Genomic DNA, 25,169 nt, shown 5'->3' with positions numbered 1-25,169 from the left:
GACTAGGCAGGTACTCAGGAGACCCAGAAATTGGGTACCAGTGCAGCAGTCTACAGAGGCACCTGGACTGGATTCAAATCCAAGCTGCTGTACTCATTCGCTGTGATTTTGGACAAGTTACTAATAACCTCTCTATGCCTCAGTTTATCTGTAAAATAAGGATAATAATAGTAAATACATCATAGGGTAGTTCTTAGAGTGTCCAGTACATAGTATGTGCTAGTTATACCAGCACCGGGGCCCTGAATGGATTTAGTATTGGGGGACTCTAGTTCAAGGTCTCTAGGATTTGGGGAAGGGGAAAATTCTTGGGTCCACTGGGCCCCAAGGCTAGAGTTAGGAGTACAAAATTAGGGTCCTGGGGACAGAGACTGGGGGGTCTGAATTCAGAACCCCAAGGAAGTTAGAAAGTCTGGGTCACTGAGGGAAAAATTAGAGGCTGGAGGGTCATGTGCTTTTCAGGGAGTGTAGGCAAAGGGGACCAGACCTGGCCCTGGAAGGAGTCTGGAAACCAGGGGCTAGGGAGATGGAAATGTGAGCGAGGGGAAGTAGCAAACAGGAGGCTCGGACTCTAAATCAACTTCCTAGTGGAATCAGCGCCAGATTTGGGTACCCTGGGAATGCAGCGGGGGGGGGGGGCGTGGGAGGAGGTCCCTCAAGCTAGGACCCTGTGGAAGCGGGAGAATCAGGGAGCCCGAGGGCGGTAACGGGATCTCCCCCTCCTGGGCCTCCAAGGCTAAGAGCCGAGCTGAGCGCCCGCGGGCTGCTTCCTCCCACAGGAAACCGCAGGCTTCAGGCACACCCAGCCTGCAGGGAGCTGCGCCCACTGCCCGCCCGCTCCGGGGAGGCCCACGTGGGCAGCAGCCTACAGCCGAGGAGGCGCGCCCTGCGGAGCGAGGGGGTGTGGCCAGGCGGGGGCGGCATGAAGAGCTCGCGGCCCCGCCCACTTCCGCCTCTCAGTGCGCGGACCCCGCAGGCAAGAGGCTTCGCAGGAGGCCGTTGGCCGCGCATGCGCAGTGAGTCACTGCGGGGACCGGAGTTGGTGAGCTCTCCTCCCTCTCACAACTCGCGGCATCGGCACGGTCTTCCTAATGACTCTTCAAAATAACGTGGTCTTAACTTAAGACACACATCTCTCGGGCCTCGTCCCGAAGGACCTCGGCCTAGCTCCAAAGCCTTCCAGACGTTTCTCTCCCAGCCCTGGCTCCATTGGGTCTTTCAGCTCCTGCCTCTCCCTCCCGAAAACATACAGCCCGCCCCTCAGCCCCTCGCTCCCCGTTAGCGCCTTCCAGACCTCCTTCCAGCGCCCTCCCACCAGGCCCGCCCAGTGGCCTTCTATCCACGCCCCTCGCAGGTCCGTGATGCTCCGGCGTTTGCAGGTACCCGTGCCCCTCCCCTCGACAGCCCCCCCCATTGCCCCACCGCCCGCAAGGGCCGCAGCCCCGCCCTTTACGGATACTGGTGCCGGGTCCCTCTCTAGTCCCCGCAGCCCCTCCTTCCAGAGGTACCGTGCTCCTTACAGGTCTCACGGCCCTCTCAAGCGCTGAAGCCCCGCCCCTCGTGGCCCTGCCAGCCCCGCCCCCCAAGGCACACCCAGTCCCTCTTCTCACAGGCCCCTCCCACCCCGCCCCTCGCAAGGCTCACAGCTCCGCCCCCGCAAGCTCTCCCAGCCCCGCCCCTCGCAGGGCTCCGGGCCCCCCAATCCGTCTGTACCCAGCCGCCGAGGTTTCCTCTGGTCTTCGGGCTGCCCCGGCCCCTCCTCCCCAGCCTCCCCTCCCACGGCGCCTGCTGGAGGCCTCGGTCCCACCCCGGCCGCTGTCCTCAGGCCTCATTGGCCCTTTATCTCCCCAGTAACCAGGCCACAACAGTGAGCTTGGAGGACCTGGGACAGGTCACCTCCAGCAGGTAGGGACCGGGCCTCGCTCCCCACAGCCGGCCAGGGTTTTCCCCTCCTCCGTGTCTCCCTCCACAAACAGCCACGCCTCCGAAATACTGAGAGCCTAGGGGGCCTGTCCCCGCGCGCGTGACTCAGAGTGGAAACACAAGACAGAAAATATGAGAGGTGGGAGGTCAGGAGGGGTGTGGAGAGAGGCCTGAGAGGTGTCCGCCTCCAACCCATTGGAGGACTTGAGACTCAAAGAGAGGCCAGAGCTGATTCTGGGGTCACCTTCCAATTCCTAGTCCCTCGCGGTTCATCCCCACCTTCCTTCCGGCCCTCTCCTGCTTGCTGTCTAAAGCGGTCCTGTGTCACCCCTACAGGAGCCCCTCCCGCTTTGGCCAAGATGCCGTTGGGACACTCTGCAGGGAGCACCCGCTCGGAGGATGGAAGCGAGGCCTTCCTGGAAGGAATGGGTAATTCAGTCTTGCTTTTTTCACTCATTCTTTTCCTCAGTTCCCCAAGTTCCGGGTACTGTGCTGCAGCACACTGAGGACAGGGAGACCTTCCAGGAGAGCCCTCTAGCGAGGAACGCACATGCATGGGAATGGAGGTGGAGCAGGGCAGAGAGATAGGCCAAGTCTGGGGAGTGGGGCAGTCTGGGAAGACTTCCTGCAGGAAGAGTAGTTTGAGAGGGGCTTGGAACTCCTCCCAGGAATTCCCAGTGGGAGCAGGCAGGGACGAGTGTTTCAGCAGAGAGAACAGCATGTGGCTAGAATTGGGTTTCTCAGCCTCCACACTGTTGGCACTTGGGGTCAGATCATGCTTAGTCATGGGGGCTGTCCTGGGCATTGTAGGATGCTTAGCAGCATCCCTGACCTCTAGCCATTACATGCCATGAGCACCTTCCCCTGCCCCATCCCCACATCGTGACAATCAAAAATGCCTCCAGACATTGCCAACTCTTTGTGCGGGGCAGAATCTCTGGTTGAGAGCCACTGGGCCGTGGGGGGCGGGGAGCTAGTGGACCAGACTCGAGAGGTGGGTAGGGTCAGATCGTTGGGGGCCTTGAACACCAGGCTGAGGAGCTGGGACATTGTCCTGGGGGCCCTGGAGCTCCAAGGGAGGCCTGTGAGCAGGGGAGGGGCAGGGTCAGCTCCGGTGTAGAAAGACCCGCTGAGGCTGTAAGGAAAGGTCGAGAGGTTGGGGAGGAGGCTGGGGTGATGGTCCAGGCAGGACAGAAGGAAGCCTGAGACTAGAGGATGAGCTGAGAGTGAGGAAGGAGGATGGGACCGAGGACTGCTGGGTGATGGGGGCTGAAGTAGGGGAGGGAGTTGGAATGCTGTTCCCAGTTCTTGGCACCTATCCTCACCTTTCCCAAGTTCCAGATCGTATGTGGCAGGTCCCTGAGGAGCAGGAGGCCTGCCAGGAGCGCCCTCTAGTGGGAAAGTGTGTGCCCAAACCTGGGGCAGGAGTGATGGGAAAAATCCTGAGGTCAGCTTGGGGTACAGGAATTGGAAGGGGTATAGGAGCCAAGATACAGAGCCGGAGGGCTGCGGGGACTGCGTGTGCACTTCAGCTGCGGTTTGTGGGACCCTGAGGGAGCCAGAATTCCTAGGTCCTGGAGAGGAAGGGGCTGGGGCCTACTGGGTTCCTCCTGAGCCCCTTGGCTGGTCCTGCCTTCAGTGGATTGGGAGCTGAGCAGACTACAGCGGCAATGCAAAGTGATGGAGGGGGAGAGGCGGGCTTACAGCAAGGAAGTCCACCAGCGCATCAACAAGCAACTGTGAGCCCAGTACTTGGTCCCGGAGCTGGGGAGGGGGCTCTTCGGGGGGCTGGGGGTCCGGCTCCTGGCTCCAAGGGGGGAGGGCTGGCCCCGAGTCTGGCCTTTAGTGATTCTGAGCTCTGCCGCTTGTTGGCTTGCTTTCCCCCTCCCTGCCTGGGCAGTGAGGAGATCCAGCGCCTGGAGGGGTTGCGAGATAAACTTAAGGTGCAGATCAGCGTCGCCCAGAGCCAGGTCAAGCGGCTGCGGGACAGTGAGAGGCTGGAGAACATGGGCCAGCTGCTCAAGTGCCGGCTCCAGGTACAGGCCGAGGTCAAGGAGCTACGGGAGCAGACCAGAGCCCTGGACAAGCAGGTGGGTTCTGAGACCAGACTCCGTGGATCCCACTTAGGGGCAGGTATCGGAACTGCTTTGAGCCTTAGCTTCCTCGTCTGAAAAATGGGCTTATGGAAAGCATCCTCGGAGAGTTATGTTCAGGCTCTAGAGGGAATATGGGTGTTTCTTGCTTAGCACTGTCCCACACATCCCAAAAGGGGGCTGGTGTGGTTAAAGGGGAAAGGTTCACCTCCTGGAGTCAGCAAAGCCTGCATTAGAATCCTGGCCCCGCCGATCAGAGCTGTGTGACCGAGGGCAAGTCTTTACCTCTCTGGGCCCTAGTTTCTTCATCGGCAAAAAGAGGATGTTGGTAATGCAGCGGAGTCTACATAGGTTTCCAATGCCTTGACCTTGGCAACAATGTGACTTTTGTAGGTCAGTGTTCTTTCAGGTTTTTGTGACCATGACCTCCCGAGGCAGTTCATACACATGTGGATATAAACACACACATACATCTCAAAGAAAAGTTTCACCAGGTAATACTGATTTTTTCTAGGTGGGATTCATTCTGCGATTTTCTATTCTAGTCTTCATTTTAAAAAGTTGCTTGCCTAGACCAAAGGATTTCTGGCACACTGTTGGATCACAAATAGGACTTTGAAGGTTACTTATCTTGGTGATCTGTATCACTTTCCTATTTTTGCTGTAACAAATTACCACAAACTTGGTGGCTTAAAATATAATACAAACTAGGGGCGCCTGGGTGGCTCAGTCGGTTAAGCATCCGATTCTTGATTTCGGCTCAGGTCGTGATCTCAGGGTTGTAAGATCGAGGAGATCGAGCCGTGGGTCAGGCTCTGCGCTCAGCACGGAGCCTGCTTGAGATCTTTTCTCTCTCCCTCTCCCTCTGCCTCTCCCCCCGCTCGCTCATGTGCGCATGCTTTCTCTCAAATAAATAAATCTTAAGAAAAATAATACAAATGAATTATCTTATAGTGGCAGAGGACGGAAGCCCAAAATTGGTTTCACTGGGCTAAAGTCAGGGTGTTAGCAGGGCTGCATTCCTTCCGAAGGCTTCAGAGGAAAATCTGTTTTCTGACTTCTCCAGCTTCTAGAAGTTGCCTGCATTGCTTGGTTCATGGCTCCTTTCCTTGTCTGCAAGGCCAACAGTGGGCAGCTGAGTCTCATGTGTATCGCTCCCACCTCTTCCTTCTCTGATTCGGATCCTCCTGCCCCCTTCTTTCACTCGTAAGGACCTTGGTGATTGCACTGGGCCCACCCAGGTAATTCAGGAGAGTCTCCCCATCTCAAAATCCTTAACTTCATCACATTTGCAAGGTCCTTTTTTGCTATTCAGGTCATATATTCACAAGTTTCAGGGATTAGGATGTGGACATATCAGCGGGAGTTAGGGGGGTGGGCATTATTCTATCTACCACATAGTTGTGTTTTTTTTTAAAGATTTATTTATTTTTTAGAGAGAGAGAAAGAGTGTCGGGAGGGGGTCTGGCAGAGGGAGGGGGAGAGAGAAACTTAAGCAGACTCCGCACTGAGCGGGGAGCCTGACGCGGGGCTCGATCTCAAGACCCCGAGATCAGGACCTGAACTGAAACCAAGAGTCGGTCGCTTAACCAACTGCGCCACCCAGGCTCCCCTATCACATAGTTTCCATACATTTGACTTTCAATCAGTTTGTTTGTTCAGCTCTCAGTAGCCCCCGAGCTGCCTTTTGGAAGCTGAATTCTGATTCACACACACCACCCTTTTGGCTATTTCATGATAGTGCAGTGGCTTCCTGGGTGTTGACTGCTTGAATTAGTTTTCCTCAGTCTCTCACGGAAACTCATCAGAGTCAGGCCCAAACAGGATGATTTTATTATCTTGACTCCGTGATTTGCTTTGCCCTAACAACCTTGATTATGGAGAACTGTAGATCCGATGGGGGATAGGCTCTCTAGAGTACAGCTCTGTGAAGTTCCCTGTAAGGTCAAGATAAGATGTAGTTATCTGGTGGCATTCATTCATCAAACAAATATTTACTGGAGTGCCCCCTAAGTGCCGGGCCCTGTTCTGGGTGTTGAGGACGTGGCAGTGAGCCAAACAGACAAGGACGCTGCTGTAATGTAGTTTACATTCTACTGGAGAGACAGATAATAAGCCAAATCAAAGCTGAAGAAAGAATTTATTCAGAATAAATCATCTAGAATCCACCACAGAGAGACAAAAAGATAGAAATATGGGAGGGTGGTTAAGAGACATTGCAGAGGGATGATAGGGTGGCTCAGTTGGTTAAGCGTCTGCCTTCAGCTCAGTCATGATCTCGGGGTCCTGGGATCGAGCCCCGCATCAGGCTCCCTGCTCTGCCTGCCTCTCTCTCTCTGACAAATAAATAAATAAAAAAAAAAGAGAGAGACATTGCAGATACAGTGGAGTTAAATATATGTCTAATAAGAGTTTCAGAAGATGGGGCACCTGACTGGCTCAGTCGGTGGAGTGTGTGACTCGATCTCGGGTTGTGGGTTTGAGCGCCACGTTGGGTGTGTAGAGATTGCTTAAAAAAATCAAATCTTTCTTTTTTTTTTTTTTTTTTAAATTTTATTTATTTATTTGACAGAGAGAGAGACAGCGAGAGAGGGAACACAGGGGCAAAGGGAAAGGGAGAAGCAGGCTTCCCGCCGAGCAGGGAACCTGATATGGGGCTAGATCCCAGGACCCTGGGATCATGACCTGAGCCGAAGGCAGACGCTTAATGACTGAGCCACCCAGGCGCCCCAAATCTTTTGTTTTTTAATAAAAAATTTTTAAAAAGTTTCAGAAGAACAGGGAGAGAATTGGACAGAGATAATGTGTAATAAGATAATATCTAAGAATTTTCCAGAACCAATGAAAGAACAAATCCACAGATTCAAAGATGCCTTAGAGTCCAAAACAGGATGAATAAAAAAAAAAATCCACTTATATAGAAGATAGAGAAATTTCAGAATATAAAAGTAGCCAGAAAATAAGATATTATTTCCAAAGGAGCCATAATTAAACTGACAGCTGATTTTTTAAAAGAAATACTGGAAATCAGAAGATAGATTATAACTTCACTGTTCTAAGAGGGAAAACTGTCAACTTAGAATCTTATACCCAGGGGTGTAAGTCAGTAGAGCATCTACCTTCAGCTCAGGTCATGATCTCAGGGTCCTGGGTTGGAGCTCCATGTCGGGCTCCCTGCTCAGCGGGGAGCCTGCTTCTCCCTCTCCCTCTGCCCCTCCCCCTGCTTGTCCTTTCTCTTGCTCTCTCTCGCTCTCAAATAAATAAATAAAATCTTTAAATTTATACCCAATAAAAATATCATCCATGAATGAGAGAGAATAGACATTTTCTGGCAAAAAAAAAAAAAAGGTAAACTTGACGTAGTTTTTCACAAACTATATGTGTTAATGGACCAACTTTTAAAATTTCCAATCTACTACTGACTGCTACTTTTATTTTTTTAAAGATTTTATTTATTTATTTGACAGAGAGAGACACAGCAAGAGAGGGAACACGAGCAGGGGGAGTGGGAGAGGGAGAAGCAGGCTTCCCGCAGAGCAGGGGAGCCCAATACAGGGCTCGATCCCAGGACCCTGGGATCATGACCTGAGCCGAAGGCAGATGCCTAACGACTGAGCCACCCAGGCGCCCCCTGACTGCTACTTTTATAAGGCTTGTGCTTTATGTGACTTGACACATACATTCAGCACCCCAAAACACCATTTCTGATGCTTGCTTAAATGCTTACTCTCATTTTCTGAGCCTATCACATCAAAGACTGATGACAGACGGTCCTTGGACTTGTACCTGTTTATAGCACCGGTCTATGTAGAAATAAAAAAGTATTTGATAACATTCAGCATCCATTCATGCTAAAAACTCTTAAGAAACCGGGAATAAAAGGAAATTTCCTGAATCTGGCAAAGGGCAACTATAAGCCATCGACAGAAAATATCATATTTGATAACAAAACATGGAAAAGATTATCTTCGAGATCAGTAACAATATAAGGATGTCGGCTAGCACCACTTTGTATTTAACATTGTACTAGAGGTTCTATCTGGTGCCGTATGGCCAGGAAAAGGAAAAAAAAAAACAACAATGTAAACATTGGAGAGGAAGAAATGAAATTGTCATTGTTTGTAGATGATGTATTTGTGTACATGGAAGATCCAGAAGAATCTAACACCAACTTATTGTAATTAATAGGTAGTTTAACAATGTGGCTGGATACAGAATTAATATGCAAAGTTAATGATATTGCCCTGTATTAGCAATAACTATTATTAAATAAAAGAAGAAAATACACATTTATAATAGCCAAAAAGAAGTACCTACGAAGAAATCTAACAAAAGTGTGCAGGACCTCTATGGAGTAAATTGTAATCTTTTATTGAGGGATAGTAAAGAAGAGCTTAATAAATGTAGAGATCTATCCATAGATTGGAAGAGTTAGTGTCATAAAAAGTCAGATCTCCAAATTGATTTATAGATTCAATGTAATCCCAACCAAAGTACTGAAAGTTTTTCTTTTTTTTGAATGGATGGAATTGACAAGCAGATTCTAAGGTTTATATGGAAGTGCAATGGACAAGATGACTTAGACTGACTTAAAAGAAGAACAGTGTGAAAGGATTTGCTTTATCATTTATCAAGATTTATTATAAAATTCTTGTAATTGATGCAGAGCTAATCAAATGGATCAATGGGACAGAAGAGAGAGCCCTGAAAGAGACCAATGCACATGTGGACACTTGACGTATGACTTCAAGAAATGGAAAAAGAGGACTCTAATAGTGGCGCTGTGAAAATTGGATATTCATATTGTAAGATGAAACCAGACCCTTACCTCACCTTGTACCCCCAAAACTAATTCTGGATGGACCAGAGATCTAAATGTGTGAAGGTGGGGAAGGATTTCTTAAATAAGTTATAGAAATCTCTACTTCTAAAGGAAAAGATTCGCTTCCCAGGACTTTAAGGTTAATATTCTGTTAAAAGAGTGTGCAAAGTCATGGAATGGAAAATTATTTGCAACACATGTAGCTGACAAAGGACTAGTAGCAAGAACATAGAAGGAACTCCTAGAAATTATTGAAGAGTCAGCCCGATTGTATTTATTTACTTATTTTTTAAAAAGATTTTATTTAAAAAAATAAAAAATGAAATATTTTATTTATTTATTTGAGAGAGAAAGAGAGAGAATGAGTGGGGGGGAGGGGCAGAGGGAGAAGCAGATTTCCTGTGGAGCAGGGAGCTTGATGTGGGAGTCGACCCCAGGCCCCTGGGATCATGACCTGAGCTGAAGGCAGACGCTTAACCGACTGAGCCACCCAGGTGCCTGCCCAATTTTAAAAAATAGTCAAAGGATTTGAGCTGACACATCACAAAATAAGAAATTCAGATGTCCAATTAACGTCGGAATTACTCATCACTCATTAGTAATCAGAGAGGGGCAAATGAAAATCACAATGAGAGTCCATTAAACACTCACCAAATGTTCAAAAATTAGTGTCCCCAAATACCAAGTGTTGGGGAGAGAAGGAGCAAGTGGGAACTCCTAATGAACTACCGTTGAGGGTATAAATTGTCACATGTATTCGGAAAAGTTTTTTTTTCCCCCATTATCAATTAAATTTACAGATAGACATACCCTGTGATTCGGGGTCACCCCCACTTGGCATGGTCATCAGAAGCAGTCTTGGGTTCCACCTGACATTCATGCTCACAGGATGCAATAGGCTATATAACTTGGTACCATGGTCACTTTGTAGGATGATGGAGGGCAGGAAACAACAGCCTCTTGGCATAACAGCAGCAAACACACCTTCCCTGAGCATCCAGGGACTGCTGCTCAGCACCTCCAGTTGGGAGATACCGCGTGAGCGGTTGGGTGTTGCCCACTCTGGAATAGGGAGGCTTCATATACAAGAGGAGCCACTTCTCCAACAGCTCATGAGGATAGGGTCTAAGTCGAAGCCCCCAGCAGGAGCATACTCAATTATAAGAAATACCCCACAGGGGCGCCTGGGTGGCTCAGTCAGTTGAGCATCCGGCTGTTGATCTCAGGTCTTGATCTCAGGGTCGTGAGTTCAAGCCCCTCGTTGGGTGTGAAGACAACTTAAAAAAAGAATACCCGGGCGCCTGGGTGGCTCAGTTGGTTAAGCGACTGCCTTCGGCTCAGGTCATGATCCCAGGGTCCTGGGATCGAGTCCCGCATCTGGCTACCTGCTCAGCGGGGAGCCTGCTTCTCCCTCTGCCTTTGCCTGCCACTCCCGCTGCTTGTGCTCTCTCTCTCTCTCTGTCAAATAAATAAATAAAATCTTTATTAAAAAAAAAAAAGAAAACCCCACAGAGAAACAAAGTTTCTGTTCAGTGCTGGTCACCTAGGCCCTAGAGATCCATGAGCCCACTCTCAGTCCTTCTAGTCCAATGTAGTTCACCAATCAGGGGTCATTTTTATAATAAACACTGTTGCCTGGGAACGGAGCTGGCATTCCATATTTACCTTAACCCAGTATGTTTCCATGGAAACACCCTGTTGGAAGAGAGTAAGCCAAAGTCACCTTCTAATAGAAAACAGGTTTAGATCTATTGTTAACTCTTCCTCCCGCCCAGCAAGTACACTTCTGAGCACATGCCCCGGAACCAGGATTCTTGTAAAGGAATGTTGAAAGAAGCATTAGTCACATTAGCCAGCTCCAAACTGGAAGAAACCCAAATGTCCATCAGTATTTGAATGAATAAATAAATTGTGGTGTATTTATATCATGAAGTAGTATACAGTGATGAAAAATGAATGCAACACAATTACACACAGCCACAAGGAAGGAAGCAAGACATAAAACATACAGGTAACATGATTTCATTTACATAAAATTCAAAATCAGGCCAAAGTAAACTTTTGCTTAGGGGTACATACATGGGTGATAAAACTATTAAGTAAAAAAAAAAAAAATGAATTTCACTTGAGGAAGTATGGTAGACAGAATGATGGTCCCCCCACCCCCACGAAGATGTCCACACTGTAATCTCGGGAACCCTTGAGTATGTTACTTTACGTGGCAAAAGAGACTCTGCCGATGTGATTAAAGATTTTGAGATGGGGAGGTTACCTTGGATTGTCCCAGTGGGCCCAATATCATCACAAGGGTCCTTATAAGGGAGAGCTAGGAGTGTCAGAATCAGAGAAGATGATGTGATGATAGGGAAGATGTGAAGAAGAGGAGCAGAGGTTGAAGTGGCCACGAGCTAAGGAATACATAAATCAAGGAATCCAGCTTCTAGAAATTGGAATTCATTCCAATGGAATGAATTCTCCCCTGGAGCTTCCAGAAGGAATGCAGTGAGGGTGTCCCCTGCCCCCCGCCCCACCCCAACCACCTTCCTGGGGACCACACTCAGCATGTCTAGCATCCAGCTGCTAGAGTTTTGCACTGTCTGTGAGCATCTGTGCTTTATCTCGGTTTATTTTGTGCATGTGTCAGCAAGGTGTGTCCTAAGGTATCAGAAAAGCCTAAGAGAGGTTATTTTTGGGCTAGGAATGCTATACATTTTTTCCATATGAATTAATGGTAATTCCTTCTGCACTTTATGCCTGTTTGGCTTATGAAGGGTCTCATAGGAATGCTCTACTTTCAGATAATGGGGAAACCTATACTCTCGTCTTGGCTGTAGTGAACATATCCCAAGGTGACCCCGTGTACTACCCACCCCTTCAGTGGGGGCAGAACCTGTGACTTGCTTCTGGCCCACAAAATGCAGCACACGTGAAGGGATGTCACTCCCTTCATTAGGTGTGCTCTGTTAGACTGGCCCCTAGTAGACTGAAGAGAGGTGCTCTCTGGCTGGCCGTGAAGATACAAGCTGCCATGCCATGGAAAGGGCCACCTGGGAGGGGACCACGCGATGAGTCCAAGATGAGACCGCAGCCCTGCAGCTCTGGGAGACCCCATGCAGAGGATCCAGCTGAGCTGTGCTGGACTCCTGACCCATGGAAACTTCGAGATCATAGATGGGTATTGTTTTAAGCCACCAAGTTTGGGGTAGTTTGTTTTGCAGAAAGAGAAAAACGAATACAGTGGTTAATTCCAAGCTACCAACAATTTAACTCATATAATTCCTGAAAATGGAACAATCAGCTAGCTTTCAAGAGCTGTTCCGGGGTCCAGTCTTGTTCTGCCAACGGATCTACTTGAAATAAACCAGTGTTTTCATCCTAACAACCTAGAGACCATTTGGGGGAAGAAAAAAAAAAAAAAAAAAAATATATATATATATATATATAAATAGGAAAAAAAAAAAAACCTGTATTTCATTCTCCAAAACTACAGTTACTTACCTGTGGGATGTTTGTGCCTTTCGGTCTTGGAGTCAGATTGGACTTACCACTCTGACTCCATGCTGATTTCTGTGCAGTACTTGCTTTTCTTTCTTTCTTCTTTTTTAATTGAAAATTTTACTGGGATAATTGTAGCTTCACATGCAATTGGAAAAAGTAATACAGAGAGATTCTTTGTACCCTTTGGCAGTTTCCCCCACTGGTAGCATTTTTGGATGTTTGGTTTTGTATCACGGCAATGGCTAAAAACGCGGTTTCACAAAGATGTGACTCATTGAAAGGAACATGGCGCCGCCTTGTGTTGAACCTGTGAACTGCCTTGAGTTGGTAGCTCACGCAGTGTCTGATCCACGTCGACGTTTCTCCCTCAAGACTTAATATCCCCGTGGTGCTCCCTTTGAGTTTGCAGCGATGCTCTGGGGTGCCCGGGTGCATGCATTAGTTTTCTAGGGGATGCTGTAACTAAGTACCACAAACTTTGGGTGGCTGAAATGACAGGAATTTATTGTCCCACAGCTTTGGAGGCTGGGAGTCCAAGACAAAAGTGCTGGCAGGGTGGTGTTCTCCCTGTATGCCCGTCTGTGTCCAAATCTCCCCTTTGCATAAGGACACTGGTCATATTGGAGCAGAGTCCACCCTAATGACCTCATCTTAACTTGATTATCTCTGTAAAGACCCTGTCTCCAGATAAGGCCACATTCTGAGGTACTGGGGATTAGCACTTAAACATAAGAATTTGCAGCGACAGGGGTGTGGGGGGTGGACAGGACATAATCCAACCCATAACAGCACACAAATTGGGAAACACAGATTTTTTTTTTTAAGTTGGCGCCACACCCAGCCCAACATGGGGCTTGAACTCACAACCCTGAGATCAAGACTTGAGCTGAGATCAAGAGTAGGACACTTAACCAACTGAGCCACACAGGCGCCCCGGGAAACACAGTCTTAAGCAATGCATGTATTCATTTGATCTGCATGTTTTATTGAGAACCTACTCTGTAGGTTTTTGTCAAAAAAGACAAAAATCTGCCCTTGTGGAGCTTCCAATTTATTTGGAGAGACGGCATGCCCCAAATAAAGATGAACACAGAAATGAGGACGGGTTGGCAGTGGTTTCACGCATAACAAGACACAGGGATTCTAATGGCGTCCGAGCTCATTCTCACCATCTCTCAGTCTCTTGTCTCCACTTTGTCTACTGGCCTCATCCTCCCAGGAACCCCGTGTGCTGGGGACTATGACAGCACAAGTCCCGGAGTCCCATCCATCCAGCTCATGCATTTCCCCCAAAATACCGGGAAGGGATTCAGGCTGGCTCAGCTTGGGTCGGTCAACCGGTCCATCCCTAGGACAATCACCGTGATTGTCGGGACCTGGGTCATGTGGCTGGCAAGGTGCCTTGTTGTGTTTGGAAGCCAGAACCACATGGAGGGTTGGGCATTGTTAGCAGAAGAGGCAGAAGAAGAAGGGCATCATTAGAACAGATGGCTGGGGCCACAAGGATGGCGGATGGCAGCTACGCTCAGTCACTCACCCTCTCTTGGTGCCTCAGTCTCTCCCACATTCAGCCAACAAATAGGTTATCTTCCTCTTTCATCCAGATCCAGGAGTGGGAGACCCGGATCTTTGCCTGTAGTAAGGATGTCAGGGCCCCAGGACTCATCCTGGATCAGAAAGTCAAGATCCGGCAAAGGATCAAGATCCTAGAAGACCAGTTGGACAGGGTGAGAATCATCCTCTTGGCTCTTTCCAGACCTGATCTCTGGGCATTGGGGGGAAAACTGATCAGGGGGTCAAGTTCCAGAAACGATGGACCAGATTCCTGGAGGGAGGCAGGCCTGAAACACTGCGCTCCCAGGGAAGGATCAGGAGACCCGATCCTGGATGGATGGAGGGTTCCCAAGGAAAGGAGACTGATGCCTGGGTCCTTAGGGTGGTTGGGCAATGCTCTCAGGGTCCCCAAATTGGGAACGGGCTCCACCTCTGACAAGTGTCCACTCCTTGGCTGAGTGTGGAAGAGGGAGGCAGGCCAGGCCTCAGACGGACTTTTGTACACCCCTCACCCCCCGCCAGGTCACGTGTCGCTTTGACATCCAGCTGGTGCGGAATGCGGCGCTGAGGGAGGAACTGGATCTCCTGCGCATTGAGAGGATCCGCTACCTGAACGTGGACCACAAGCTGCAGAAGGTCAGTGGCCCTAAAACCCAGGACCCCTTGGCCCAGCTGGGGTAGAGGAGAGGATTCAAGAGTTACCCCACCAACCCCAACACTGTGGCCTCAAGTACGGAATCAGCCGGAGTCAGATGCCTCTAACAAAGAAAGCAGCCTCGTTCAGACTTGCAGAAGCCAGAGATGTCATTTTGAATATCATCAGCCAGGGCAATCAATGAGCCAGCAAAACCATTTATATTCTGTGGGTATCTCTGTAACCTTTGCTGTCCCGTGAGGACCCTTCCTTTCTCCTCCACCTTCCCTTCCCTGAGAGAATAGTACAAAGAACTCTAGCCTTCACCAAGATTGATCATTTGCCATATTTGCACACACACACTCTCTAATTATTATTTTTACTGAAAATAAGTTATTGTTATGATTGCTGAACTATTTGAGAGCACACGGCAGACATTATGTCCCTAAGAACTTCAGTGTGTATGTCCTAAGTTTAAGACCATTTTCTTGCAGAAACACAGGGCAGTTATCCAAGTCAGGAATTTCAATGTTATTACAATTCTAAATAGTCCTTGTCTAAAGTTCTCCAATGGTCCCAATGACGTCCTTTATAGCTAATTTGATTTTCCTGCTCCAGGCTCCCAGCCAGGGTCCCACACTGCATGTGGTTGTCCAAGGCTCTGTTTTTGGAACCATCCCTCAGCCCTGCTTTGTCGTCATGACTTTGGCATTTTGGAAGCCAGTCATGTTGTACAAAAGCCCCTCAACATGGGTCTGTCTGATCTTTCTTCACGATGAGATTCGTGCTGCGCATTTTGGGTGGAATATCTCAGAGGTGATGTTGTGTCCTGGGTGCGCATTAGGTAGGAGGTACAGGATGGAAGTTGGTCCCTTAACTGGTGATGTTGATGTTGGTCCCTTGGTCAGCCATGTGTCTCCAGTGTTTTCCCTTTGTGAGAAGTAAGTGGAGCTCCTCGGAGACCACATAAATATCCTGTTCCCTGGCACATTTCCACTCGGGTGTTTGGGCATCCATTAACGGTTCTTGCCCGGATGATGATTACCGTCATAACGGCTGCTGAATGGTGATCTTTTATCTACCTCTCTCGTTCCTCCTACAAGAGGAACGTTGTAAGAGAGCATTTTACTTAAGGAAGAGCTTCTCATTCTTCCCCGTGTACTTGTGTGTTATCAGTAAGCATTCGTGGATTCTCACTTTGCTCCATGGCCATCATCATTCATTATGATGTTCAACTTGTCCCAGAGAAGGGAGACAAGTTAGTGGGAGCTAGTGGGAGCCCTTCAAGCTGGCTTCTGTGAGCTTTTGATGTGCCCTTGGTTGTTGGTTTTTTTTTTTTTAAGATTATTTATTTGAGAGTGAGAGAGAGAGAGCACGAATGGGGGGAGGGGCAGAGGCAGAGGGAGAAGCAGGCTCCCCGCTGAGCAGGGACCCCCCCCCCCCGACTCAGGGGCTCGATCCCAGGACCCTGGACTCGATCCCAGGACCCCGGGATCATGGCGTGAGCCAGAAGCCAGACTCTTCACCGACTGAGCCATCCAGGCGTCCCCTGCATATGTAAACCTTAAAGAGGAGTTCCCAAACCAAAACTACTCCAAAAGGTATTCCAGAGAAACACCATTTCCTCTCCATCTCTTCCAGTTCGTTCCCTGTGTGTGTGTGCGCATGTGTGTTCATATACATATGTATATGAATGACTGTATGTGTAACACACTTTATATGTGTGCATATATGTATATTGGATATAAATATATACACGTTATATTTGTGTGTAAATATATATGTAATTTCCTCCCTTCTTTCTCCCGAAAAGAGCCCTTTTTACCCATAATACTGCAAAGACATTTCTTTGGAACTGGAAAACAGGTTCGTGTGGTCACCATTATGAAATTCAGGCAAGTTGCTGAACAAGACCACAAAGTTAGGTCGGTGCTCTTCAGAATGTTCTGGGCTGAGGGTTCCGCCGGAATAAGCCCTCTAAGCTGGCGTTCCAGCTCATCAGTTTGGCATTCCCTGTACTCGGTACCCCTTTAAGATCCCTTTCCCCCGCGGCCACTAATGAGGAAGGTCCACACATCTGGATGGCGCAGGAGTCCCCGTTCTTGTAGGGGAGCTGCCGGGCCTAAGGGAAAGCCCTACAGTGAGGAGCTGTAGGAAGGACATTGGTTTTGTTCTCCCACAGGAAATCGAGCTTCTGCGACACATGGTCAGCTCCCTAATGGTCTCCTCGGCAGCCGCCTACACTGTCAGGTAGGGACCCTCCTGGGGCCGCACTGAGCTCAGGCAGTATGCACCTTGCCCTAAGGCTTTGGCGGGAGGGGTCAGAACTCTAGAAATAGACTCTCATAACCGATTATTTTTTTTTATGGGGTGCCCCTTTCCCTCCTCCACTGACTTCCCAGTTCCTCGGGCAAGGCCCCACTCGTTGAGTGTATGGATTAACCTCTTTGGCCCCAGTCTGTTAACAGCACATAGCACATGGGGTGTGGAGAGAATGAATCAAGATGGCGCATGCGGCCCCTCAGGTGGCAGGGGCCAGGGGCTGGGGAAGCATCGGGGCCTGAGGGTAATTAGATTGTTACTTATCAGTATTGGCTGAAAGGGACAGAGATCCTATTGGGCCACCTTCAGACGGAGTCATGTGTGTGGAATCCAGAAGCCCAGGCTGTTGTGCGTATTGGCCCATCTCTGTCCCCGGGGCTGGCTTTCTTTTCTCCTTCCTTCCTTCCTTCCTTCCTTCCCCTCTTCTTCTTCTTCTTCTTCTTCTTCTTTCTTTCTTTCTTTCTTTCTTCCTTTCTTCCTTTCTTTCTTCCTTCCTTCCTTCCTTCCTTTTTCTTTCTTTCTTTCTTTCTTTCTTTCTTTCTTTCTTTCTTTCTTTCTTTCTTTCTTTCTTTCTTTCTTTCTTTTCTTCCTTCCTTCCTTCCTTCCTTCCTTCCTTCCTTCCTTCCTTTCTTTCTTTCTTTCTTTCTTTCTTTCTTTCTTTCTTTCTTTCTTCCTTCCTTCCTTCCTTCCTTCCTTCCTTCCTTCCTTTTTCTTTCTTTCTTTCTTTCTTTCTTTCTTTCTTTCTTTCTTTGCTAAGACACACATAACAAAATATACTATGTTGAAATGTACAGTTCAGTGGCATTTAGGACACTGGCTTCTGGGTCCAAAGCGGTCCCCTCACCCCAAAAGGAAGCCAGTACCCAATATGCAGTCACTCTGTCTTCCCCAGTTCTCTGGAAACCACTGGTTTCCTTCCTGTGTCTACCGACTTCCCTGTTCCAGGCATCTCATGACAGCGAGTGACTTGGTGTCTGGCTTCCTTCGCTGAATGTAGCAGTTTTGGGGTTCACCCATGTTGTAGCCCAGATCAGTATTTCCTTCCTTCTTGGGGCTGACTCTGCAGTTTCTCGCCTTTGGTCCGCCACGACCCCTTCAGAGCCCCTACTGCATCTCACGGCTTCTGCTCACGCATGGCTTCCAGGGAACTTGACCTTCAGAACATGACCTTCTGTGGCTTCTCTCCGCGCGTCCTTCTAGCTGCAGCTCCCTGCTCTTCCATTCTTAGCCCTTCTCAATTCGGTTTCTGAGAGAGAGAATCCGAGTGGCCTGGCTCCTCTCTTCTGCCAAGTGCCACATGTGGTGGGAGCCTCTGCCAATGGCGGTGGGCGGTGCAGCTGGGTACAAGGACAGGGTGGTCTCAGCTAGAAGGCCCTGGGCAGCTAGCCCGCCGACACTCCCGGTCAGACCAGCGAGGGTCTCCAGCGCCTCCTTGTTGGATGACCCGGGGCAGGTCGCGTCCCCTCTCTGAGTCTGTTTCCTCCACTGTGACATGACCATAATAACGGCAGGGCCTGGCTCTCAGCAAGTCGGGGCCCCTCTTCCCTGCCTCCCGGTTGGCATGGAGCCCAAGGCACAGAAAGAGCTGTGAGTCCTACTCCCTGAAGGGCAGCCACCAGCACCTGGAGGTGTCACTGGGGCTTGTGGGCACCAGAGGAGGCTTCCCACCGAGGAGGACTGATGTGCATAGGTCTTAAAGGAATCTGAACAGAGCAAGAAGCTGGTGCTCTGGGTGGAGGCAAAGGTGTGAAGGTGGGAATTAGAATGGTCCATGGGCAGGGACCTGAGGACACTGGCCTGCTAGTCTCCTGATATAATGACCCTCTGACTTTTGACCCTGTGACCTGGGAAGTAGGTTTGGGACCCTCGGAATTTACAGTGCGCCGCGCTGTGTTCAAAAGCTTAAAAGCCGCATTTTCCGACGGGCAGGCCTGAAGGGGCTCAGGGACGGAGGCTTCTAGAGCGTCCGCGATACCTCAAAAGGGTGTGCACGTCAGTGCTGGTGATGTCATCCGTCTGTCCAACATGAGGCCCTGAAGGGTTCAAGCCTCTTATATTTCCAACCACACGACCCCCAAACTCCAGCACCATTACCTTAGCACCTGGGTCTACCCCTTCCGGGCCTGAGTATAATCTCTGGCTGTACCCTCCTCACCATCCCGCCTCCTGTTCCATGGCTCACGCGGTCATGCCCAGGCCTCCCGGATGCCCCTGTGCGTGCCCTGCAGCAACGCCCCATCAGTCCCTTCCATGGCCCAGCACACCCCCCAGGCCCCCGATTCAACCTCCCCCCCCCCCCCCCCCCCCCCCCGCAACCTGGCTCACCTCTAGGAACCTAGAAAGTTTTCTGCCTTTTGTGACCTCGGGGAAACTGCAACCTCATTCTGCCCCCGCCCTGGGACCCCAGGCTGACCCCGATCCCCCAGTCTCCCTGACCCCTGGGCTCACTTACCCACCCCCACCCCACCCCAGGGAGGAGGCAAAGAGCAAGATAGGCTTGCTGCGGGAGAGGGCGGAGAAGGAGGCGGCCCAGAACGACTCGGAGGTGCAGACCCTGCAGCGGCAGGTCGCGCACCTGGAGCAGCTGCACCGCTTCCTCAAGCTCAAGAACAACGATCGGCTGCCCGACCCCGCGGTCGTCGAGAAGCGCGAGAAACGCGGTGAGGCCGGGGCCAGGCCGCCAGGCCCGCGGGGCTCGGGGTCTCCCGGGGCGGAGCGGGCGGGGCGCGCGCGGCCTTCGCTCAGCCCACCCAGCTCCTGCTGCGCCCCCGGCCGCCGCGGACGCCGACCTCAGCGCCCCCCCTCCTCCCCCAGCCCGCGAGGTGGCCGAGGGCCTCCGGAAGACTTCCCAGGAGAAGCTGGTGATGCGCTGTGAGGACGCCATGAACAAACTGTCCCAGCTGACCGGGGAACGCGACCCGGACATGCTGGTGGAGAAGTACCTGGAGAGTGAGTACGGGGCCGCGCCGGCGGGGCGGAGGGAGGAGGCCCAGGCGCGGGACCCCCGCACCCCCCCCCAATCAGGCGCAGGCTGAGCTCCGTCCCGGTAACCGAGGGCCTCCTGGGGGGCCCTGGGGACTCCGGCACCTGCGCTGGAGACTCGCGGCGTCAGGCGCGCCCTCCTCGCCCCTCTTCGGCCGCCCAGCCTCTGCCCCTCTTGCCCTGTCCCCAGTCTCTCTCCCTCCCCGTCTCGGGCCTTCCGAGCCCTTCCTTCTGTGTGTGTGTGTCTCCCTCTGGCCTGCATCTCTCAGTCCCCTCAGTGTGTCTTTATGTCCGTTTGTTTCTGGGTGTGTCTGTCTCCCTGCCCCCCCCCCCCATTACGGGCCTCCCGGTCTCTCTCCACATCTCCCCTCAACCTCTGTGTCTCTCCCTCGGGTACTTGTTGCTGTCCTCTCCCGGGCCCTGGGCTCTCTCCCTACCTCTGCTGTTTTCTCGCCCTCTCTTCTCTCTTCCTCTGTGTCCCCCCTGGCTTTCTGTGCCTCTCCCTCTCCGTCTCTCTTTGCCTCTGCGGGCTTGTGTCTGTGTTGTCTTTCTCGACATCTGTCTTTCCCTGTCCCGTGTGTCCGTCTGTCCCTGGCTCTCCGGACCCGCCTCTCCCGCCTCTCTCCAGTGGAGGAGCGCAACTTCGCCGAGTTCACCTTCATCAACGAGCAGAACTCGGAGCTGGAGCATCTGCAGGAGGAGATCAAGGAGGCGCGTGAGGCCCCCCTCCCCGCCCCGCTCCCCCCTCCCCCATCTCCTCTGCGTGCGGCCGCCCCCCTCCCCGAGCTGCCCCGGCAATGGGCGCCTGCCCCGCCCTGCAGATGCAGGAGGCCTTGGCGAGCACGCGCACCAGCGAGGATGACGTGCGCGCGCAGCAAGAGCAGCGGCGGAGGGACTTGCAGCAGCGAGCGGACGAGGTGCACGCCGAGGCCGTCCGGGTCGAGGCCAGCTTCCAGGACCTTCGGGGGCAGCTGGAGAAGCTCAAGGCGGGTGAGCGCCTGGCCCAGCTTTTTCATGTGGGAGGATGCGGTGAGCCACCCGGAGGGCCCAGCCCGGGGCCGGCCACGGGCAGACATTCCACAGCGTCTTTGTGCCCTGGCTTGTCTGTCCATCCCGTATCCTTCCTGCCGTCCTTCCTGCCATCCTTCCTGCCATCCATCCTGCCATCCTTCCTGCCATCCATCCTGCCGTCCTTCCTGCCATCCATCCTGCCGTCCTTCCTGCCATCCATCCTGCCGTCCTTCCTGCCATCCATCCTGCCATCCTTCCTGCCATCCTTCCTGCCATCCATCCTGCCGTCCTTCCTGCCATCCATCCTGCCATCCTTCCTGCCATCCATCTTGCCATCCTTCCTGCCATCCTTCCTGCCATCCATCCTGCCATCCATCCTGCCATCCTTCCTGCCATCCACCCTGCCATCCATCCTGCCATCCATCCTGCTATCCTTCCTGCCATCCATCCTGCCATCCATCCTGCCATCCATCCTGCCATCCTTCCTGCCATCCACCCTGCCATCCACCCTGCCATCCATCCTGCCATCCTTCCTGCCATCCACCCTGCCATCCTTCCTGCCATCCATCCTGCCATCCATCCTGCCATCCTTCCTGCCATCCTTCCAGTGTAGAGTGCTCAGGAGTCAGGCTGCCCTGGGTTTGAAGCCAGGTCCATCATTTGGGAACCTTGGTGTGTGGTTTCCTGGGCCTGAGCCCCCCTGGCAACGGGATGGCAGTGCGTACTTGGTGGGTTGTCGTGAGAATCGGATGGGCTCACTGACGGGAAGCTAAGAAGGTGGCTGTGGTGCTGGTGAGCGAGCCGAGGAGCCACCTCGTGGTCACACACAGTAGGAGCTCAGGTCCAGGAAGATCCTCCTTTTCTGTCCTGACCATGACCATGACCCCATGACCATGACCATGACCGCTGCACCATGCCTGGTGTTAAGTGAGGAGTGCCCCGAGGGCAGGGGTGGGAGGAGACCAGCAGAGACCCTGGGTACTCACAACCATCCCAGGGCCTAGCACGGAGGACCCTCAGGCACCGTGGGAGCCTCAGCTCTGCCGGAATTGGCTGGGCCCAGTACAGAATGGAAAGGTAGGGCCCTTTGTTAAACAAGACAGGACAGCAGAGCACCAAGCCCAAGGCGGGGCCCTCCTGAGTGCAGGCGCCCTGAGCCCCTGCACCTGCCACTTGCTGAAACCTCAATGCTGGGGGGCTGCAGGCTTCCTGGAAGCGGTGATGCTTGAGGCTGATTTTGAAGGATGAGTATTTAACGGAAAAGTTGGAGGTAGAGGGTACTCCTAGCAGGTGGGGTCAAGGCCTGGAGATACTTGTAGGAATATAGGCTTTTTGTGTGGAGAAGGGGTGCAAGGGTGTGATTGGGAGGGGGAAGGCGGCAGATTGTGAAGAGGTGCCAGGCTAGAGCACTGGGGAGCCATGGGAGGGCTGTGAGCAAGACAGGCCGTGGATGGGGCTGGGAGGGGGGAGGTTGGAGGAAGAGAGGATGATGGAGAGGAGGGGACCGGACCCAGAGGTATCGGACGGATGGGCAGTGGGGGGGATTGGAGGGGGTCGCACGCACAGGGTCTGGCCTGGCGGGGGTACGTGGGAGAAGGAGTGGGTTTGGGGATGACCCTGAGCTCAGTTGAGCCCTGTGGGGGGATGTTCAGGGAGAGACCCCAGGAGGAAACCATATAGGAGTCGGGAGCTCAGGTGGAGGCAGCTCGGGGACAAGCGGTGGAGACGCAGTGCCATGGGCTGCAGATTTGTGTCAAGGTCACGGGTGCCTTCTAACGTCACTAACAATAGCCAGTTCCCCTGAAACAATAACCAGATACAAGCGGGCCACCCACGGGCCAACTGTGAGAGCCGAGGGTGGGTCATGACAGTGGCGGGGGGGCCAGCCGAGGGCCACGGCTAATTCAGTCGGGTGCAAGTGGGGGCCAATATTAAAAAAAAACGAAGAAGGCAGCCTTGGTGGTGCATGGCTGTCCTCCGACCTCTCCCGTTCAGCACCCGCGTGAGTGCTTCTCTGGGTGGGGGGGGGTGATGGGGCAGTGTGGGGTCACTGGGGGGGATGGAAGTCAGGTGTTTCTGACGGAGCTGCGTGAAGAAGGCCTTGAAAGTTGGTGGTGCCTTTATCAGCTTTCCCGTTGTCCTCCCTCACTCTGCCTTCTGTGGTTCCGAGCCCCGTGGCCAGGCCCACAGCCACGCTTTCCTGCTGCCTGGCTCGCTGAGGGGGCAGCGAGTGGAGACTCGCGGGCAGGAGAGGGCGGGCCTCCCAGCGGGAGCTGAGTCTGTGACAGCCTGTCCCCCCCCAACCTCAGACATCCAGCAGCTCTTCAGCAGGGCCCAGTGTGACAACACCATCATCAAGGACCTCCTGGGGGTCAAGACCCACATGCGAGACCGGGACATTGGCCTCTTCCTGGGCCTCATCGAGAAGCGGCTGGTCGAGCTCCTGTCCGTGCAGGCCTACCTAGATTTTCAGGTGGAGATGCAGGGGGCTCTGGGGGGCGGGGACAGGGAGGCCGAATCTTGGAAACCGGGGCCTTGGGGATGAGCTGACCACTGGTTTATCCACCCTCTAGAACTCCACCTCCCCGAGCTGGGTTAACACTGCCCTCCTGGTTCTGGGCCAGAGCCCTGAGGATCTTCCAAAGAGGATGGCCCCGCCTCAGCTCCCTGAGAACCAGTGAGGCACAGGGCAGGAGGGAGGAGCAGGGGAAGGCGATTCCATGGGGGCAGAGGGACAATGAATGGGATGGAGGGTTTTGGGGGAGTGGGTGCTTTGGGAGGGACCAGGAGGAGTCGGGGCTCCAGAGAACTGAACTGGCCCCAGGGAGACCAGAAAGGCAAAGGGCACCCAGGCTGGCCAGAGCATGGCTAACGGTCTCTGGGTATAGCAATGAGGGGCCATCGGCCTTTTGTGGCTACGAGTGTCCTCCCTTCCTGCTTTCCCCCCACTTTAGGGAGGACACCCCAGGCTTTGAGGCCAAAGATGACGCTCCAATGAGCGAGGAAGAGCTCCGGAGCCAAGTGACAAAGCTGGTGAGGATGGGAACCTGCCGGGTTCGGGGCAGGACCTCAGCCCTTTCCTGGAACCTAACTCGCCTCCCCCCACAGCTGGAGGCTCGGGAGCTGGCTGAGGCCATGAAGAAGGTCGATAGCACCCCGAGCGTCCCCAGCTTCTCCAGTACCCAGAGGGTCACCTCCGGCTCACCCTCAGTGATCGCCAAGAACCCCAGTATCATCCCCGTGTCCATCCTGAGCCAGAGGACTAGTGGCATCCTGGTGTCCAGTGGAGGCCATGCCACCGGTTCCAATGTCGGCCGTGTCACCTTTGGTGACCCCGGCTCCAGCACAGGCCACGTGACCTTCGGTTCCGCCAGCGCCATGGGAGCACCGCTGTCCAGCCGGGGCTCAACGGGGGGCCGTGTGACCTTCAGGACCCCCAGCTCTAGTAGCTACCTGGGGTCCACTGGGTACGTGGGGTCCAGCGGCATCCACGAAAGCCATGCAGGTGCGGAGAGCAGAGGCATGGGGTCAGAATCAAGTGGAGGCCTCGGGTCCAGCAGAGGCCAAGTCTCGAGCCCTGGCCCCCCCTCCAGCACTGACAGGGCCTCCCCCACCAGCAAAGACTAGGGCGCCCACCCTGCCCGTGGCTCCTTGCTAGCCTTCTCGGCATTTCTGCCTCGAGGTTTCCCCGTGACTCTCCCCGGCTCTCTTGCGCCACATTCGTTTGCGCCTGCCCTGCACCGTGTCCCCGTCTGTTTCCACCCGCTCCTCGCCATGTCCTCAGCTCTGTTTCCTGGTCCCTTTCTGTTCCCAACCCTCCTTTCCCTTCCTGTCTCCCAATTTCCTGTTCTCCTGGCTTCCCGTTCAGCGTGTCTCTGTACTGGGTTCGCATCTCTCCCCCCAGCTCTGCCCTAACCCCTCCGGCTGTCCCCCCCGACCACCTCCCGTTTCCGCTTCCTCACCTCTCATCCCCACTCCTGCGTCTGTCTTCCAGGCTCTCCTTGTACCTCATGTCCCTGTCTCTGTAGCTCCTCCTTCCTCACCCTCCCCAGGAGCCCCCAGTACTGAGCAGCGGGGGGAGAATTGGAGCAATGATGTCAGGGTCAGCATGAGCTGTGACCAGAGGAAATAAAGGTCAGAGCCTGAGTTTGACCCCAGCCTAGTTACAAGTGTGTATGTGCGAGCAAGCTTGAGATGTGGCTCTTTCCTCTACCTCCAGCCTGGAAATGTATGACCTTGTCCCTATTCCCATTCATTCATTCATTCATGCATGCCTTCATTCATTCATGCATGCATTCATTTAAGATTCATTTATTTAGAGAGACAGAGA

The 25,169-nt window shown here is 52.6% G+C and overlaps 1 protein-coding gene across 4 annotated transcripts; it reads left to right on the top strand.

Annotated features, from left to right (window-relative positions):
- Positions 1-1,265: 1,265 nt before the first annotated feature.
- Positions 1,266-24,991, top strand: ODAD1 (outer dynein arm docking complex subunit 1). Of its 4 annotated transcripts, none has more exons than XM_036099811.2 (15): positions 1,266-1,379; positions 2,260-2,352; positions 3,563-3,662; positions 3,824-4,013; positions 13,941-14,063; positions 14,413-14,526; positions 16,707-16,774; positions 19,319-19,506; positions 19,661-19,795; positions 20,457-20,539; positions 20,650-20,818; positions 23,149-23,312; positions 23,413-23,516; positions 23,794-23,872; positions 23,948-24,991. In XM_036099811.2, exons 2-15 carry the CDS (start codon positions 2,283-2,285, stop codon positions 24,464-24,466), a joined length of 2,106 nt encoding a protein of 701 aa, XP_035955704.1. In that variant the 5' UTR covers positions 1,266-1,379; positions 2,260-2,282; the 3' UTR covers positions 24,467-24,991. The 4 variants fall into 4 exon arrangements, with proteins under 4 accessions (XP_035955704.1, XP_035955717.1, XP_035955698.1 ...); XM_036099805.2 differs by lacking the exon at positions 1,266-1,379 and adding an exon at positions 1,695-1,905; XM_036099824.2 differs by lacking the exons at positions 3,563-3,662; positions 3,824-4,013 and having other exon boundaries at positions 1,267-1,379.
- The last annotated feature ends 178 nt before the right edge of the window (positions 24,992-25,169 follow it).

This window comes from Halichoerus grypus, chromosome 15 (assembly GCF_964656455.1).
Source record: "Halichoerus grypus chromosome 15, mHalGry1.hap1.1, whole genome shotgun sequence".
Lineage (NCBI taxonomy): Eukaryota > Metazoa > Chordata > Mammalia > Carnivora > Phocidae > Halichoerus > Halichoerus grypus.
This window is presented reverse-complemented; position numbering and strand designations above follow the sequence as displayed.

Excerpts from the sequence above, each read along its gene's own strand:
- ODAD1 (XM_036099811.2), top strand. The coding sequence starts at position 2,283 with ATGCCGTTGGGACACTCTGCAGGGAGCACCCGCTCGGAGGATGGAAGC. Across the intron at positions 2,353-3,562 it reads GGCCTTCCTGGAAGGAATGG|TGGATTGGGAGCTGAGCAGA; the intron begins GTAATTCAGTCT and ends TCCTGCCTTCAG. Across the intron at positions 19,507-19,660 it reads CGAGAAGCGCGAGAAACGCG|CCCGCGAGGTGGCCGAGGGC; the intron begins GTGAGGCCGGGG and ends CTCCTCCCCCAG.